At 36.6% G+C, this 18,403-nt stretch overlaps 2 protein-coding genes across 2 annotated transcripts in view; one reads left to right on the top strand and one right to left on the bottom strand.

Annotated features, from left to right (window-relative positions):
- On the top strand, positions 1-2,137 carry LOC104099965 (protein OXIDATIVE STRESS 3 LIKE 1). Its single transcript, XM_009607101.4, has 2 exons — positions 1-609; positions 1,383-2,137. The coding sequence occupies exons 1-2, from the start codon at positions 281-283 to the stop codon at positions 1,978-1,980; spliced, it is 927 nt and encodes a 308-aa protein (XP_009605396.1). The 5' UTR covers positions 1-280; the 3' UTR covers positions 1,981-2,137.
- Positions 2,138-3,462: 1,325 nt separating this feature from the next.
- The window catches only part of LOC104099971 (myosin-15), a 39,790-nt gene continuing 24,849 nt past the window's right edge, over positions 3,463-18,403 (bottom strand). The window contains exons 22-38 of the mRNA XM_009607110.4: positions 17,950-18,048; positions 17,627-17,848; positions 15,962-16,101; positions 15,608-15,719; positions 15,454-15,504; positions 15,276-15,365; positions 14,746-14,916; positions 13,365-13,514; positions 11,319-11,495; positions 7,414-7,551; positions 5,303-5,373; positions 5,113-5,212; positions 4,970-5,026; positions 4,828-4,884; positions 4,665-4,745; positions 4,499-4,581; positions 3,463-4,063 (exon numbers count right to left, since the gene is read on the bottom strand). Coding sequence (XP_009605405.1) covers positions 3,940-4,063; positions 4,499-4,581; positions 4,665-4,745; positions 4,828-4,884; positions 4,970-5,026; positions 5,113-5,212; positions 5,303-5,373; positions 7,414-7,551; positions 11,319-11,495; positions 13,365-13,514; positions 14,746-14,916; positions 15,276-15,365; positions 15,454-15,504; positions 15,608-15,719; positions 15,962-16,101; positions 17,627-17,848; positions 17,950-18,048 — 1,923 coding nt within the window. The 3' untranslated portion in view covers positions 3,463-3,939. The remainder of the gene's footprint in view (positions 4,064-4,498; positions 4,582-4,664; positions 4,746-4,827; positions 4,885-4,969; positions 5,027-5,112; positions 5,213-5,302; positions 5,374-7,413; positions 7,552-11,318; positions 11,496-13,364; positions 13,515-14,745; positions 14,917-15,275; positions 15,366-15,453; positions 15,505-15,607; positions 15,720-15,961; positions 16,102-17,626; positions 17,849-17,949; positions 18,049-18,403) is intronic.

The following is an 18,403-nucleotide window of genomic DNA, read 5'->3' as shown; positions in this document are numbered from 1 at the left end:
ATTTTCTACACAAAGTTTTTTCTTTTTCATTTTTTCCAATGATAACTTATCATCTCAATATTATATAAACAAGATATGTCTCATCTGTTCTGCTCTTCTTCTCCTTCTTGTCTCAAAGATCTAAGCTTTTTCAATGTTAAAAATTTCTCTTTCTCTATTTACAAATACCATCACCAACCTTTTCTTTAAAATCCCATTTTTATAGTTTCCAATATTTCTTAGTTTTGGCTTATAATATTCTTTTTTTTATGTGATCTAAGCTGAGGAAAATTAAATAGAAATGTCTGTGAGTATGATAATGAAGAAAAGGGAAGTTGAAGGTTCTTCTGGATATATGCATGCATTATCATCTGTTTGTGTTGATCAAAAAGAGAAATTTAAAGAAGATCAGAGATTTTTTTGTGGTAATAATAAAAAGATGGTTTTTTATGAAGGGAAAATTAATGAAGAAAAGTCATTGAATTCATGTAGTTCTTCATCTTCTATTGGAAAAAATAGTGATATTTCAGAAGGATCAATGGAAAAAACAGATGATTCTGAGGAAGTTCAGAGTTCTTATAAAGGTCCTCTGAATTCTATGGAAACTCTAGAAGAAGTTCTACCAATGAGGTATTTTTTTACAGCTTTTTCTTCCATTTGTTTATTTTTATTTTGTTCCTATTTTCCCTTATATTTTAGATGAAAAATTTGCATTCTTTTTCACTCAAAGAAAAAACAAAATTGCAATGGTATGTTTCTGTTTTTCTAAGCTGCTGATGAAGTTTTTCTTTTAAATTTATTGTGGCTTTTTTTTCAAAATTTTCATGTTCTGCCTTTTTTTTTTAAATGATCTCTTCTAGATTGCCTGTGTTGTTTTAGGAGAAATCAAAGCTTTTGATTTGTTTGACAAAGCCACCTTTTTCCTTAGTTTATTAATCATCTTTTTAGATTAAGAACATAGTGGCGTTGCTAATTAGCTTAGTTTATTAATCATTTTATTAGATTAAGAACATAGTGGGGTTGCTAATTAGCTGGAATTCAACGATACTATTTAGGAAATCCAGATTCTTTAGCATATTCACCAATATTATAGTCTCCTAATTTTTGTCCTGAGAAAGTGAGAATCTTCCAACACTTGAATGAGAGAAATCAAGAATCAGTATTATTTTTTTCCAAAAAAATATGTTTTCAAGGCTCTATGAAAATGATTCTCATGATTTACCCTTTCTAGTAGGAATCCATGCCTAGAAAATTAATTTTTCTTTATGTGCTCTAATTTTGTATAGATCTGGATTTCAATGAGCTATTATTTGTGGAGTAATTTTCATCTCTTTTAGTAGGTTGTTATAAGGAAAACAATATTACCTCTAGATTTCCAATTAACATATGTGTGATTTTTGCAGAAAGGGTATCTCAAGGTTCTATAATGGAAAGTCAAAATCATTCACAAGTTTAAGAGAAGCTTCAACTACATCCTCAACAAAAGACTTGGCAAAGGCAGAAAATGCATATATTAGGAAAAGAAGAAACTTATTGGCTTGTGGTTTAGCTTGGGATACTAACAAAAACAGAGGTGGAATCTCAAAAAGAGTAACAAATTCAAGTAGAACGACACTAGCATTAGCAGCAGCTATGAATTGTTGTTCATCATCAGGTTCAGGACTTAGCAGCATTAGTGAAAACACAACAAATTCTAACACAATGTCCTCAAGATCATCTGCTCCTTTCGTGTCGCGCTTTAATCCTCATTTCAAAGAGTACAACCTCAACCTCAACCACAACCACAACCACAACCATTGTAATGGATCGAATCCTCCTCTTTGTTTATCGCCATTAGCTCGTGGGAATTTCTCGGGTTGGAGATCATTCTCCTTGGCTGATTTGCAGCACTGCGAGTTTGTTTCTGTTACAACAAGTCCTACATTAGAAACTACTGTTGCTGTTGCTGCTGCTGCTGCTGCTGCTGGTTGTAATACCAAAGTGGAAAATGAGCCAACTTGAGCATATAGAATAATTTCTTGTCCAAGAATTTCCGTACTAGTATAAACAGAATTTCTTGTTCGGTTTATTTAGCAAGAGGATTCAAGAATTCTTGTCCTTTTAGCTAGCAAGTCTCAAGGCCCATCGTTAATAGAAGCATCTAACATCCTTTGGATAACATAGGTATTGTTCACTCCCGCAGCATGTCAATTAGTTAACCATCTACATATTTTAGTAGATATGCGCACTTAACGCTGCAACTCATTGATCACTTCATGTTGGGAGATGTGAAAAAGAATGAATGAACGAACGAATGAATGAGAAATTTGGGGAGTAACATGAGAAATGAGGGTATGAATGTTCCCTTAAATTAACATTTTATGAGGTGAAATTACTGGTAGCCTGTCTAACATCTATCATGCCTATAGCAACAACAATGCATTAGCAAAAAAAAAAACAATGCCTTAATGGATATAGTTGATTTAACTTTGCTTCTTTTTATCTCATGTAGAGCCCATATTGCTTTATAGTTTTCTTATTGGACAAATGACCCCCACATTAAAAGTGACAATCCTCAAAGCCAACAGATAACTTATCCCCACTGTTTTTCCTGATGTGGAGATAGGAAAAACCATTTTTTTCGCGTGAAGCAAAAGACTAAATGTCACTATTAAAGGACATTATTTGTCCCACCAAAATAGGAAGTATAAAAAGTTGAGTATTCTGATTTTCAGTGTGACTTCAAAGTTCAAACGATTCTTAAACTTTTATGAATTTAACATAATAAGAAACTAAATAAAAGATTAAAACATACATTTTTACCACAAACAAGAAATTGAAGAAAATCATTATTTAATCGCTAAGTTACATCAGCACATAAAATGAGAGGTAAGATTATCTTAAGAATCAGTGTAGCGAAGAGGTTGACAATAAATCTTTCAAAAAGTTGACCGTTTGCCCCTTACGCCTGTTCTTAGATAAGTAGAAATCGTTACATCATTTATTTGAAGCTGTGTTGAAAGAAGAATGCCTAAACAGGATTTTGCAGTAAAGGGAATACTGGTACAGATCCTTCATTAAAGTAACTTTGAGTCCAATCCAACGCATGAAAGGGAAGGAAAATTAAAAGAGAACCAAATAGTAAGTAAATACCCCACCTTTCAAACAATATTTTTTATCTTAAATTGACAAACCATTTTCTAAATGGGTACTAAGACTATCGAAATCTTTCAGCTAAAATAGACCCTATGGATAAGTATACAAATGAAATATGTTAATAAATACAGAAAGCTACTGTTAGGGCAAAAATAACTGAAGCACAATTATACAAATCACATAATGAAGTATGCAACTCATCAATCCTTGGAACCAGGTGCAAGAAAGAGCACACTTGCCGAAGTATGAGACTTTGGCTCGCTATTTACACTTGAGGAGTGGAACAAATGTAGGAGAACTTGAATGGTTGCATTTGTTACATGACCGATTTCGATATTTTCCATAACATTAAAAAAACAAAAACAAAAGGGTATTCACATTAAATGTACATCAACAAATACAAGCCTATCATTTGTACAGGGAACGGAGATGGTTAGTGAGGTAAAGGAAATATGGCTACATCTCTAAAATGGGCAAGTGTCTTGAAAACTTCAAAGGCAGGAAGATACAACAATGAAGTAACCAACATGACAGATATACAGAGCTCAAAAGATGAGGCATTCCGAAAAAATAGGAAGCCTTTTGAGTAATTGCACCTAATGCCTGTACAGATCCTACTCTAGACCTAGACTGCCGTGTAAACAATCTGATGGCGTTTTCTTTTTGGATGACAACTTGTCCAGCATCTCCAGGAATCAGTTCCCAACCTCAGATGCAGTTTTCCCCAGGCAAGAATTGGTGACGTTGCACTATGTGCAATGTCGCGAATGGACAATGCTGGGAGTTGTACAAGAAAGAAAAGCTCCGAACGTGCCAAAAGAAAATTTACTTTGCATGCTGTATCATAAGCAACGCCGATGGATATTCAGATAGGAATTTTGGCAGCTCCATAAGTGAAGGATCTAACTCAGGAAGTGCCATATAAATGTCTTCTGTTAAGAACGGAATACTGCAAGCAGCAACAAATAATTAACGAAGGCAACGGGGAAATGATCAAATGAATTCTCCATACACCAAGCAACTGATATGAAGCTTGCACCTTATGGGCTCATATTTCATTAAGCAAAAGGCTTGATTAACGTCAAACCGAATGGCATTTGCAATATTGATGTGATCTATGAACTGGTTCTTTATGCTATCCTTAAATATTTGGTGTGCTAAACTAAATGTTATTGAGCATTTGTGTAACCTGGACAAGCTGCTAGTTAGAAAATCACTTCTAATGATTAAGATATTGTTAATCATCAACGATATCCATCAGAACTGAACAGTAAACTAATTTATATCCAACTTTGACAGAGAACAATTAACAAGTAGTTTTAGGATAGGCATACCTCAAAAGGAAAAAAATGCTGGAATAGCAGTATATATCAGTAAACCGTACCTCAGATCATCATCCAACAAAAATGAGTTAGATGTTAGATTCTGAGAATCCTTGTTTAAAATCTCCCTCATCTGTGCGACAACCTACAGAGTACACAAAGTCATAAGCCTATGAGCCAAAACATTCCCGGCAAAAAGACTTAGGAGAAATGCATTGAAACACTTACCTCATTTGACACACTTTGAGTTCCATACTTGTCATCCCAATACATGGTACTAATTCGATATATTTGTCTGATTGTCAATGCCTGTTCAAGATGAAATACTTCGGATATTCAGTCTGCAAACAAGATTGAGATCACAATGACATGTTGTGCTATTATCTCTTACCGGGCAAAGGTCCTGTCTTATCTCTTCCAGTGATTTCTTCCTCTTCTGATGAATTACCTAGATAGTCACGGCGAATAAAATTTAAAGTTCAGAATGAAACGTTCAGATATTAAAGAGCTATTTAGCAAGGTATGGCATTTACCAGAAATCCAACAGCTTGTCTGATATAATTAAGTTCATGCCAAGATGTACCTGCAAACTACATTCAGCATCCACGTACTTCTTTGTCAGTTCAACATCTACATTGGAGAATGCACAGGAGAAAAAGAATGTCTTTCTTAATACCTCTTCTTTTGCATTGACTATCCATTTTTCTAGTTCTGCCAAACCGGACTTCACATATTCTCCATTTGAAAATGTGCAACACTCTCGTCGGAGTAAAAGACTTGCATAAAAGCAAAGACAATCATAAGCTTTATTTTCACAAAAGAAAAAGGATAAGGATTAAAAGAAGATACTTGTAAGTTAATAATACCTGTTAAAAAGTGATATGTTGATGAACGAGAAAACCTGGGTTGTCAGCTTGCGGATGAAAAACGAAGGCACCTGGAAATACATCCATTTGTAGGCAGTAAATTGACATCGAGAACGAAATTGCAAGTTTTGAAGTAACGAGTTAGAAAAAGCAGACACCCTCCTATCACCCCAGACTAATCTTTTGCAGTGCACAAAAACAGAATACAAGCTTTTTTGAAGCAATACCCAAAAAAAATATCATTTGGATGCTTTGGAGGTTATTGAGCTATACAAAATAGAAGAAAAGGAAAATTAAGGAGTAATTGATAAATCATCAAGGTGTAATATATCATTAAGGTGATCAGGAATCCTCGGGGAGCACTGAAATAGACGTAGAAGCAAGCTGAACTAAGGCATGTGCACATTGCGAACTAAATAACCTGACCACAGATATCCCGACACAAACTTGGGGACTTGAGGTGGCTTTTGTATCTATTTTATATGAGACTTCAACTATCCTCTTAATGTTCTCCAAAGAAAATATTTATATTCTAAAACATCTCAAAATCCTGGTCAAATGCAAAGCTTAAACTTGGGATGGTGGCTTTTTTTTTATTTTTTTTTTTGGGGGGGGGAAGACCCCCCCCCCCCCAAACACCAAGAAAGCATAGTGGAAAATGGCCTCCTTTGGGTAGAGGGTTTGGGGATAGATTTATCATATCCAAGGGAAAAAACAAACAAAAAGGAACTTATGCATACCCTCATTGTTGGCTGTGAACAGATTTTCTAGCGACTTTATCCGGCCTTGGCGAAAACTCTGAAATCTCACCATTTACATTTTGTGCAGCATAATTTTTTTTTGGGATGAAGTAACAAATTTATTGATTTGGGACAAAGTCTCATATACAAGCAGTATAAAACGAGTATAGAACCTACACAAAAATGTGGTTCTCTATGGGAAACACCAACGATCCATATAAACAGGAACACTCATGGATGCACCAAAACTAATAAAATTTTGGAGGTTATTCCACATATATACAAAATTATATTCCAAAGCTCTCATATTCATCTCCCAAAGAACCCACATGAGAGCTAATAAGGCTACATCTCATGCCCAGCCTTGCGTCATCTTCTCCTCTTTACAAAGGTCCAATTGTGTAGCACGTGATTTGTAAGGCATAATATATATTTTTAAATTGCACTGCGTCGCAGAATCCCTACTAACCCATTTTTAAATTGAATGGCATGTTATCCATCTGGCAGTGCCAAAATAGCATTTCCCAAAAATATATACTCTATTTGACCTACAAATAGACTGTTCTAGTTTTAAATTATTTACAGGGCAACTTTCCCTTGCACTCTTCAATATTTTAACTATCATTCAGAAAGACCAGGCTGTGCTAGAAAAAGTTCTAATTGTCCCAACCAAAACAAAAAAAACAAAAAAAACTAGGTTCTGGAATGACTTCTATTAAGAATGAAACTCAACTCTCATCTTAACTTCTGTGTCCACACAAAAGAGAACTAACGCATTGCAACTGAAAAGTACACATAAAAGGTTTAATGGTCTTAGACATCCCATAATCTTAAATCCCAAAAATTAACCACTATCCTACACTTCGGACCACCACAATAATGTAAATCACATACTTTAAACTCCAACTAACCAGACTATTCAGGACAAGATTTTTTTTTCCTCGAGAAATGGCAAAGCCCAAAGCCCCTCAAAAAGTAGCTATACCCACTTTGCTTCCTCAGTAACTCGAATCACCAACTTCATGGTTGAGGTTGAGAACTCTTTTCATTACGCTATCCCTCCTTTATCACTATTCATAACCAAAATTGTTGTTTTAAAAGCAAGAGTCAAACAACACGTTCAACTTGAAATAGAGGGAATAAAAAACAGTTGTTGCAATAGAAATAAGGATAAGCTGTTTATTCTAAGTCTAGTAACGGTAAACATAAATGGAATAGCAATTGTAAGGACTTTGCAACATTAAAATGCAACTACAAACATGACATATGAAAATTGCATCAAAGAAATTCTTCATCAACGCAATACTGCAACCTCAAATGAAGAGTGAGAAAAAATACAGCTAAATGAGAGGATGAGAACAATATGCATACATGATTTCCGCGTAAGCGGCTCAAGAAAGAATCCAGAAATTTGATGATGCTATCCCACTGACTGCTTGGTGCCTGTTGAGGGATACCACCAGGTGATCTAGTTGATTTGCCTCCATGCACCCGTTGGATTTTTGGTGCCTTCACACATGAACACGTGATACAGAAAATTAAAATTACAGTCTTAGGAAAAAAAGGTAGCCTATCAGGTGATGTATATATCATGCTTAACTACAGGAAGAGCATGAAACAATCAACAAAATTCCCCAATTTAGTTTTTTTGTTGTTAAAAATCCCCCAATTTAGAGTTTCAAAAAAATCCCCCAATTTAGTAGTAGTTACTTATTTAAAATTCAACGGAGTTATCATATGGCAATCAAATATCAGCCAACACCACCTCAATCCCAAACAAGTTGGGATTGACTAGACGACTCTATATCAGTTTCACATTTTTCGGGTCCATTTACATTCTAATAGTAATAATACTCCCTCCATCCCAATTTATGTGACGCACTTTGAATGGCACGCAATTTAAGAAATAAAGACTGAAAGAATTTTGAAACTAGTGGTCTAAAATGAGGTATAGATATTTGTGTGGCTATAAATCATCTCAGGGTAAAACAAGTTTAAAGTTAAATTGTTTTCAAACATAAAAAGGTATCATTCTTTTTTAGACAGACTAAAAAGCAAAGTGCATCACATAAATTGGGTCAAAGGGAGTAAAACTTTTGAATACATATTCGGCGTTTTTATAACTCGAAGTTCTCCGAATTCCATACTTATCCCTACACTGTTTTTATAACTAGAAGTTCTCCAAATTCCATACTTATCCATACTAATATACAAGTATTTAGATAAATCAATGATATTGTTGATAAGCATCCATCTAATATAAGTGTAACAACTAAGCCTTAATGCCAATTTAGTTGGTATCACCTTTTTTTATAAGCAAATTAATTTATTAATGTGGGAAAATACTCTCGCATACAAGTTGTATAACAAAAAGTAGAGAACCTACACAATAATATGGTTCTCTACCGATGTCACTCAATCTTCTATACAGGAATATCATGGGTGCAACAAATACTAATTAAGAATAAGAGATCCTTCCCCAAATGTACAAATTCATTTTTTAATCCCTTAAAAGCTCTTATATTTCTCTTTCCATAAGACCCACAAGATGGCTAGCGGGGCAAATTCTGATGCCCTGTGTCTTTTCTTCTGTTTCTAGTTCTCCTTCTATGTAGCTCATCCAGCATCACCCACCACACCTCGAACCAATCCAGAACAAGCCACCATAAGCGTGAAACCAAATGTAACAAGAGGTAGTTGGTACCACCTATATGGATCCTTTGCTTCTATTGTTTCCTGCTCTTAATTGAATGTGTATTGATCCCAAGAGATTTAGTTTTTGAGACAAAATCCCTTTATATCATGTTACACCTACCCACCCCCTTGCAGGACTTTCAATCATAATGATAATCCAAAAAAGGAAAAAAGATAAAGATAATAACTAAATCGCATAAAGGACTCAGTCTCCCTCCATCAGCATTCACCAACTTCCTTTGTATTCCGTCCTAAAGAAAATGATTTTTTCCACTAAAATGGGATGTTTACCTCATAATAACACCAAGCAACCCAAATGCTCATCCTCCGAGAAGCCCTTTTACTCCTTTACTTCCATTTTATATGGTGATATTTGACTGGACACGATGTTTAAGAAAGAAAGAAGGAAGATTGTTGGCACATTTTATAAGTACCCTTAGAACTTATGGTTTGAAACACGCCATGACATTTCTATGACTATAACAGCATGTCACTACAGGTAAAACGAGAAGTTTAAAGTTAAGAGTTCTCAAATGCAGACAGGTGTTATTCTTTTTGGAATAGACAAAAAAGGAAAGAGTGATATACAAAATGTAACAAAGGGAATACCAACTTTTATGTCTAACCTTTCACTTCAGCTACTTCCATTTTCAATTTCCAATTAATTTCCTTTTAGTTTATTATTTTCTTAATGGTAATATATACATAACAACAAACAACAATAAAAAACCTGATGAATTCTTACAAGTGGGGTCCTGGGAGGGTAAGATGTACGCAGCCTTACCCCTGCCTTGGAAGGGCAGAAAGGTTGTTTCCGATAGACTCTCGGCTAAAGAAAGGATGAAGAGAAGTAACGGCACTAATTAGTAACAACAAGAAGATAAAAAGAGAAAACCGAAGGCAAGATAGCAATTACACGCTAGGTAGTAATACCAATCTAAGAATAAAAAGATACATACTAACCTAATGCTATCAAACTGAGGAAGACAAAGGGAAAACGCTCGACTACGTACTAACCTTCTACCCTAATCCTCAACCTCCACACCCTCCTATCAAGGGCCATGCCCCGCCTAATCACCTCTCCCCAAAACTTCTTTGGCCTACCTCTATCCTGCTCGTACCCACCAAGGTTAACCTCTCACACCTTCTAATTGGGGCTTCTATGCTTCTCCTCTTAACATACTCGAACCATCTCAACCTCGCCTCTCGCATCTTATCCTCCACGGGGGTCACGCCCACCTTATCCCGAATAACTTCATTCCTAATCTTATCTAACCTAGTATGTCCACACATCCATCCCAGCTACTTTCATCTTCTGGACACGAGAGTTCTTGACCAGCCAACACTCTGCCCCATACAACATAGTTGGTCTAACCACTTACCTTTAAATTTCAACGGCACATTCTTATCACACAAAACACCGGAAGCGAGCCTCAACTTCATCCACCCTATGCGATGCGTGATATCCTCATCAATCTCTCCATCACCTTGTATTATTGACCCAAGGTACTTGAAACTTCCTCACATCTATGTCTGCTTCCTGAGTAACGTCGCTTAACTTGCACTCCAAGTCCTCCATCTTGGTCTTGCTTAGCTTGAAACCTTTAGACTCAAGAGTTTGTCTCCAAACCTCCAGTCTCTCGTTAACACCACCTCGCGTCTCGTCAATCAGAACTACATCATCTGCAAATAACATACACCATCGCACCTCCCCTTGAATGTGTCGCGTTAATGTGTCCAAAATAACATGCGTATCCATCTCTATTCTCTAATGATTATAGTTAAAGATATTTCACATTTTCGACCACGGTTTGTCTCTTTGGTCAAATTCCCAATTTTTTATATTTTTTATATTATTTTAAATTAATGCTTATTAGTTGTAGTGCTTGTTTGAGTAAGTCAAATGGGGTCAAGCAATTTGTAAATGGACGGAGTATTATATTAAACTTATTAATATCTTTTTTTTAAATAACCTAATTTTAACAAAATGCTATCTCCGTATGATGCATTGAACTTTTAACATCTTGACTCCATAGAGTCAATAAACACAAAGAAAGAAAGGGATTTTCAAGTATTCCTGACTATGTTGAAAAGCTTCTCGAGGGTACTACAGCTTGCTTGGAAGGCTAGCGTAGTTTTCAAAAAGCGAGACAGAAAACTGATATTGTACTTAGTTATCTTATCGTACACATTCCTTATTTTGAAATAATGCTTTTGAGTAAGTTCAGCCCCGAGTTACAACAAAAGTGTCTGAAACAGGTCGAGCATATGACGCCAAAAGACAAAAGCATCACGAATTCTTCTTCCAACCTCTCACTCAATTATCATTACTCAGTTCTTCATAAACACCTCCACACACACGCACAAAAAAAAAAAAGAAGGGAAAGGACGTAAAGCAGTAGGTAGGGCTTGTCATGACCTAACTAGTGGTTGCAGAATCAGTAGATTCGACAAGAAAATAATGCTGACTTGGAAAATCAGTTCAATAAAAGGCATTAAGTACTGAAAGACGGTGTTCAACAGCTGAATCTGATGACATGCTCATGCACAGGAAAATTATTTGGGAGGCAGGAATAGCGCACCTGAATGCACAGACCCAGCAATGGGGATATTTCCTTCTTCAAATTATCACGAATCAGACCAAATATCTTCTCTACACATGCGGTTAATTGTTGTTTAAACAGTAAAGCTGGATATCTTGCTTCCATATGTGACATTCCATCCTCTGATCCAATAAATTTCAAGGGCGACTTTAAACTCTGAAGAAGGTGAAAACACAAAAACCTGTTAGGTCTCTTAACGTAATCCAGCAATTTGAATGATGATAAATGCAAAAAAGCTAACGACAATCATAGCAGATTTGATAAGGATAAAGCACAACGCATTGAACAATAAATACACACACACATAGATAGCCTTTCCCCTTCCTCGGGGATCCAAGGGTAAAGGGGAAATGAAAGAGATAGAGCCCGGAGGATTTAAAGAAGACTTATCGAAGAGGACACACAAATCAGGCACCGAGGCCATAGACGACAGTAACATGACTCGTTGACTAAGTTGCTCGGACTCGGGTGCAAATGTCCGATACAGTTGCCGATCTAGATGTCGGATCCTTCATGATCTAAATCTTAAGATTCGGGGTACGGATCCAGGTATGGTAAATGTGCCAGGATAGGCTAAAAATAATTCAAATATCTAAAATAGAGTCATAAAAATATGTGTAATTAAGAGATATTATGTGGAAAACTTACAAGGTATTCCGAGGAGGAGAAAATATTGATCAAGAGGAGAATCCGAGAAGGAGAAAAAAGGAAAAGGACTGACATAGAAATTTCAAAATACAAGGTATTCCATTTTCTTCAATTTCACCCTAGCTTTTTTTTTTTTTTTGATGAAGTAAGAGAGATATCATTGATAGGCATCAAGTAGATGCAGAATTACAAAAGCAAAAGTTGTGTTAGCTCCAGTACAATGGCTGCTAAGCTAAGTTTAAGGAGCTAACAAAATCCAAAAAATTAATTGGACAGTTTACAGGGGTAAGAGTACACCAGCTGTATAGGTTGGTTAAACAGATAGCCTTCAAAGTGTGTGTTGGGGTTGAGATTCCATCAAAACATCTGTGGTTCTTTTCATTCCATAAACACCAAAAGATAGTAGCTGGGATCATCCTCCAGACTTATTTGATGGCTTTATCAACTCCGCAAAAACTCCAACATTCATAAGCATCTTTTATTGACTGAGGTTGTACCCAACTCGGGCCAAAAACAAAGAGGAAGAAGTTCCAAAGTTCGACTGCAACTGGGCAGTGTAGTAGAAGATGGCTGATGGACTTCAAATTCACCCTAGCTTTTGTTTTGATTTCAATAATTATTATATATATCCCGAAATTTTCTCTCGATTTTAGTCAAAGTACCCAAAATCGGTTGACCATATACGGTACGGATCCCACACCCACACCACCGTCGTGTCGACACGGGTGCGGAACCAAAAGTGAAGAGTCCGAGCAACTTACCTCGTTGGCCACATAGATATAGCTTTCCCAACAAGAGAAGAAGAAAAAGGCATCAAAGGATTTCTAGCATAAAGTTGTGGGAAAGAAGACGTGAAGACGATGAGATCTATACAGGATAGGATAACACTAGGTTGATACCGCGTTCCGGTGATTTGCTCAGTGGTTAGAGCGCAGTGCGTGATGTGTGAATTAGCCGTCATGACTCATGAGTTTGAACCCTGTCGAAGACAAACAACTTGGTATTTAAGTGGAGAAGGGTAGATGGGCGAGCTCATATCTACCGAATTTTGAATCATGAATCACTGGCCCTCGAGGATTTTCGGTTATGCATAAAAGAAATTTTAACCACCCAAAAAGAATGGCAAGGTTCGCGATACAGTCAACTCATCCAATTTATGAGTATGCAGACACAATTTTGTATTAACTACATAGAAATACAAATAATATTTTACAGCTAAAAATAGAGGGGTTTGTGTTAATTTTGTCACTTGCTACTTTATCAAAAAATTTCCAATTACAATCATGATCAAATACTATTGGATATTAGTAACAACGGAACATGATTACACTATTACAAACACCAGAATTTTTACTTATCAAGAGATACACAACTTACTTGTGCGACCCTCCCATTTAGTGCAGAACCGCCTCCAGAACGCTGAGAAGTACTAAAGAATCCATTCGCCCTCAAATTTCTTTGCAGCAGACAGAGAAGTGCAGATGCATTCGATAACCAATAAGGCAATGTAACAGCCTCATCTCCGACCTGACACCCCAAGAAAATAGAAGAAAGAAGAAAACCTGGTTAAAGATGAATGAAACTAAAGACATTAGCTAGTTTAAAACTACCAGAATCTTTTTGAAAATTGCATTTATTCAAAAAGGAAAAGGTGTCCTTTCATTTAGAATAAAACTGTCATTTGTTCAACGATCACATTTGGTATAATAGCTAGCAAGGTGATCACACACTAGGTTAGGAAGCCACCTGGATGTACAGCTACATATCATGGTAACCAACTTATTAGAGGCTCTGTCTATACAATGAGTTCGGTTCAATACTTAGCAAGGTGGTTCACAACTAGGTTAGCAAGCCAACCCAGATATGCAGCTGCATATCATGGTAAGCAAGTAATTATAGGCTTGTCTGCAAAAAGATTTGAAACTTTGTATTGAATTGTATAGCCGCCTCTGACAAGGAAGGTATAGCCTAGCGGTAAGGACCTGCCACCTCCAAACATAAGGTTAAGGTCCGGGGTCACACAGGTAATGAAGTAGGGACTAGGAAAAGAGCCATTGTTGGGCTCTTGGGTGGGGTAAAGATGGGTGGGTTTATCACATCAAAAAAAAAAATGCATAGACCACTACATCCAAATATTTAAGATAAAGCACATTTATTTGCAGGCCAATTCTTTTTCACAGGTCAAGCATATGAAATATTTGTTGATAAGCAGCCGACAGAGTTGAATCCAGGATCTTTTAAAGGTTATGAACCGAATCCAGGACCTTTAAAGTGTATGAACCACCTCATCTAAAAGCTTATAATGTTAAGGAACACTTCTATTGTTTTTAGATCTGCAACTCAATGGATTTAGGACTAGGACCACAACTCCAACTTCTTGGTAGTCCCTTCAAAATGTTCCATATATGTTGCTTAATCTCACAGTAGTCACATCTGACAAACACATCAATCCAAAGAAGCCATTAGCATTTTGACTTGCTCAAGATTGCACCACAGCGTGTTAATTTGGAGAATATCAAAGATAATGTCCACAGAAAGAGAAAAGTTGGTCGAGGGATTTACTCATAACATGGTAACCAAAAGCACAAAAACAAACAATTAATATAAATGTAACCTTGAATCGGCTACAATCTGAAAAGATGCACTTACGCATAACCTGGTTAAGAACTACATAATGAAGCATCAAGTAGTTTGACAAAGCCAAACAGAATTTAAAAATTAAGAAATCATTTACAACCAAGGACATCAAAGAGATTACCTTCAAAACTTCATTGATACCCGCAATGATAAAGTCAAAAATAGCAGTCCTCTCTGACTCAAAGGCATGCCAGTGAAGGAGGCACCTGTAGATGACACAAGCAGCAACTGGCTTTCCATCCTTAAAGCCCAAATTCTCTTTGATACACCGTGAAAGAATTTCAGAGTTCTCCTGCAACAGAGACTTCACTTTAAAGAAGCATACATCAACAAAGCCACCTTTACTTAGACCTTTTACACTAGTTATCTACTAAAATTACAATTGGGACAGAGGGTAACTAGAGTAGCGGAGACTCATCACTTTTCTCTCACAAGGGAAATTAGTTCTTTCACGCGTTGTTTTACAACAAGGGAAGTAAATGAGATTCAATCCTCTATAATCCTCTTCTACTACCTGAATGCCTAGTACCCTTCATCACTCCTGTCCCTTGGTTTTCTTAAACTTCGCACCCACCCTCCCAAACAGTGATAACCAGGCCATCATGGCAAAGAAAAACATAAATCATCACTAGTTTTGAAACAGAAAGAAACCTGCTGCTTTTCACTGGTCAACTTAGCTCTACGCGAATCAGAAAATCCTTGAGCAAGAGGTGGTATCATTTTTGTTGGTGTGGGAGATTCCTAACGAACATAACACAACCGTTAGAGATCAAGAAATAAAGAAACAGAACTACGTACTTAAACTGAGACTGCAAAAAAGGATACATACAAATGAAGATTTACGATCAGCAGAGGGCAAAGCGAGTGCACCAGAAAATTTCTGCACAAAGGGGACAAAAGTTTATTGGATCTAGAGCTATAGCATGCAAGGAAGAATTCTCCACCATGGTTTATACATTATAAGTTAACATATTACAGCTTACATCGATAAAAGGCTTGGCAAAACCAGCACGATTGCTCCTTGGAGTTGCACCCAGTGCTTTCTGTCGGAGGATATGATTTTCATCCTCTAAATTTGAGAGCTTCTCTTGCATACTGATATAGAAAAGATACATAAGTTTTAAAACATCTGGAAATCAACCAGTTATGAAAAACTATATGGTTGCAGCACCAAAAATGTGTGTAGATAGAGACAAAATTCAACATTTTTAACAAACTTGAGCAGATATCATTCCATTTCCTTATATATGTATACGTTTTACCATTAACAAGAAGCAGAAGACTAACTATGCTGTGAGATTGTCCCAAACAACTTCTCTTTGGTTTATTAAAATTACCTTTTTAAGTTTTGTTGGAGTTGTGAACATGTTTCTTCAACTGCTGTCAACTTGGAAATTGTGTCAGTAGACTCTTCTTTAGCCTTTAGTAGCTCATGCTCCAATGCTGAGTTCTTTTCCTCCAAGGCGTTTAATGAACTCTGCAAAGACACCAAATAATAAGTATCCACAGTGTCAAGTCTTCGGCTATTCTTATAGGGTTAGAGTTGTTATAGAGCATGTGAACTGGCTATCCGAGTTGCAGTAAGGCATGCACATCAGGCCCTTTCTGCTCTAAAGCAAAAGCAACTAGGAGGACTCTCTTTAAAGTCATTGTCTACAAGAACAAGCAAGTCATCTAGAAGTAGTATCTTGCAACTTATATATTAATCAGTGATTAAATGCAAATAATTCCAATGTCAGTTAATCATGATAAATATAAATATTTCATCCAGTAGTTACAGCTTAATTTCTTGTGGTTATAGAAGCCTTAAAGACATCCAGCAACCCCCTCCCCCCCCAACACACCACAAAAGAAACTAACTGTACAGTAAGAAGAAGAAGAAGAAGAAGAAAGAAGACAACAATAGATTTTCTTTTGATAACGGATAACCAAGAAATCCCGAGGGCAAATGGCGCACGGCTCGAAACTCATGGATTAGGGGCCACCCCTCTACCCGTCTCCAGTTAAAATACCAGGCTTTTGCTTGCAACATAGTTTGAACCTATGCCGTGCGCCTAACTCACACATCACACGCTAAGCTCTTACCACTAGATCGAAGCCCTAGGGGCCAGAAGAAAGGCATATACAAGTCCTTCATTGACATTTAGAAAAAAATGCATAACCTTCAGAGCTCTTATAAGCAACATGTTAGCAAACAAACATTCTTACCATCATCAGATAAATTCTACATCATATTGTTCTAAGCTCTTAATCTCTTGGAATCTATGCAGATTTAGTGAAAATCTAGCACAATGGATTAAATAAACACATAGGTGATGCCAATTAGTTGAGATTAAGGTTCAATCATGTAAGTTTTTTTTTTTTTGATAACCGACAAATCCCTTTAGGGCCAGTGGCGCACGGTTAGAAACTCGGTGGAAAATGGGCCCGCTCCACTACCCTCCACTTAAATACCAAGCTTCTGTCTACGGCCGGGTACAAACCCATGATGTGCACCTAACCCACACATCACAAGATGTACTCTTAAAAGTAGACCAAAGCCCAGGGGCTTGCTGGTATGTTTATTTTAGGTTTAGTGTTTGCTAGAAATCTTTTAGTCTTGTTAAAGATTGTATCCTAGTAGAAAATGTAGAGAACTTCTAGTGCTAGAGAGTCTAAATAGTTAAATATTAAATTGAGACGGGTCTAAATGGACCGACATAGATTGTGAGGATTTATATAGCCAACCCAAACCAGCTTGGGATTGAGAAGTAGTTGTTGCTGCTCATCCTCTTAAGCTTATAAACTTTCTGGCTGATCAAGATCCATTGGGTATAACAAAAGTCTTTCCATTCTAGAGAGTGACACTACCAGGCCAAGATGCATTATAAATTCCAACAACGAGAGATGCTTAAAAGATGCTCACAACATCTAGAACTAAATTTCCACAAAGGGAATCAATCATCCAATTTCAATATGAGTGCAATCAGAGTTGAATGCAAACAGAAAATCAGTTATATGACCTTCAGAAATGTATTTTCATTTCTCAGCTCAGTCACTGAAAAAACTTCTCTTTCCAAAGCAGCTTTCTCCTTCATGGATAAATCCAGTTGTCTTTGGAGCACAGCATTCTTGTTGACCTCATTGACTGCAGCCAACTTTGCTGCATCTAACTCAAGGCTTAAAGATTCTACAGTCTTGTGAAGTTTTGAAATTTCCACTAATTTAGCCTCATCATTAGATAGCTGCATCACAATGTTTAAAGGACATTTTGTTCAATTAGAGAGCAAAATATGGTACCGCATCAATAAATCATTCACATGTAAGTTAACAAATGGACTAGTACCCGCAATTTTTTTTCTAATTGCAACCTCCAAGTGAGATCCTCCAACTGCTTTTCAAGCTTGGTTTTTGCTATACGAAGGGCACCAGCTTCATTAGCTTCCTGTACAAGAGAAAAACTAAGTGTCAACTCTTTAAAGAGAAATAATAGCTGAACTTTTGGAAAATTAGGGGAATAGAATTTCATCCACGGAAAACCTGGCACACCAACTTTCATAATATCTGTGAGGTATGGCAGCAATCCACAAGATTATATCAAAATTGAAAAGATTCTATAGCGGCAACAGCCAACTAAAGCATATAAAAAGAATTATCTTGAATTTCTGACTAACATTCCATTCTGTAACATTGTTCTTTTTTTCTTTTTAATATTGGTGGTGTTGGGGCCAGCTTGCATACACCTCGACTAATTTTACTGGGTACCTGCTACCTCCCACCTGCACAGGTACCGGGTAACT

The sequence above is a fragment of the Nicotiana tomentosiformis genome, chromosome 8, assembly GCF_000390325.3.
Source record: "Nicotiana tomentosiformis chromosome 8, ASM39032v3, whole genome shotgun sequence".
Taxonomy (NCBI): domain Eukaryota; kingdom Viridiplantae; phylum Streptophyta; class Magnoliopsida; order Solanales; family Solanaceae; genus Nicotiana; species Nicotiana tomentosiformis.
This window is presented reverse-complemented; position numbering and strand designations above follow the sequence as displayed.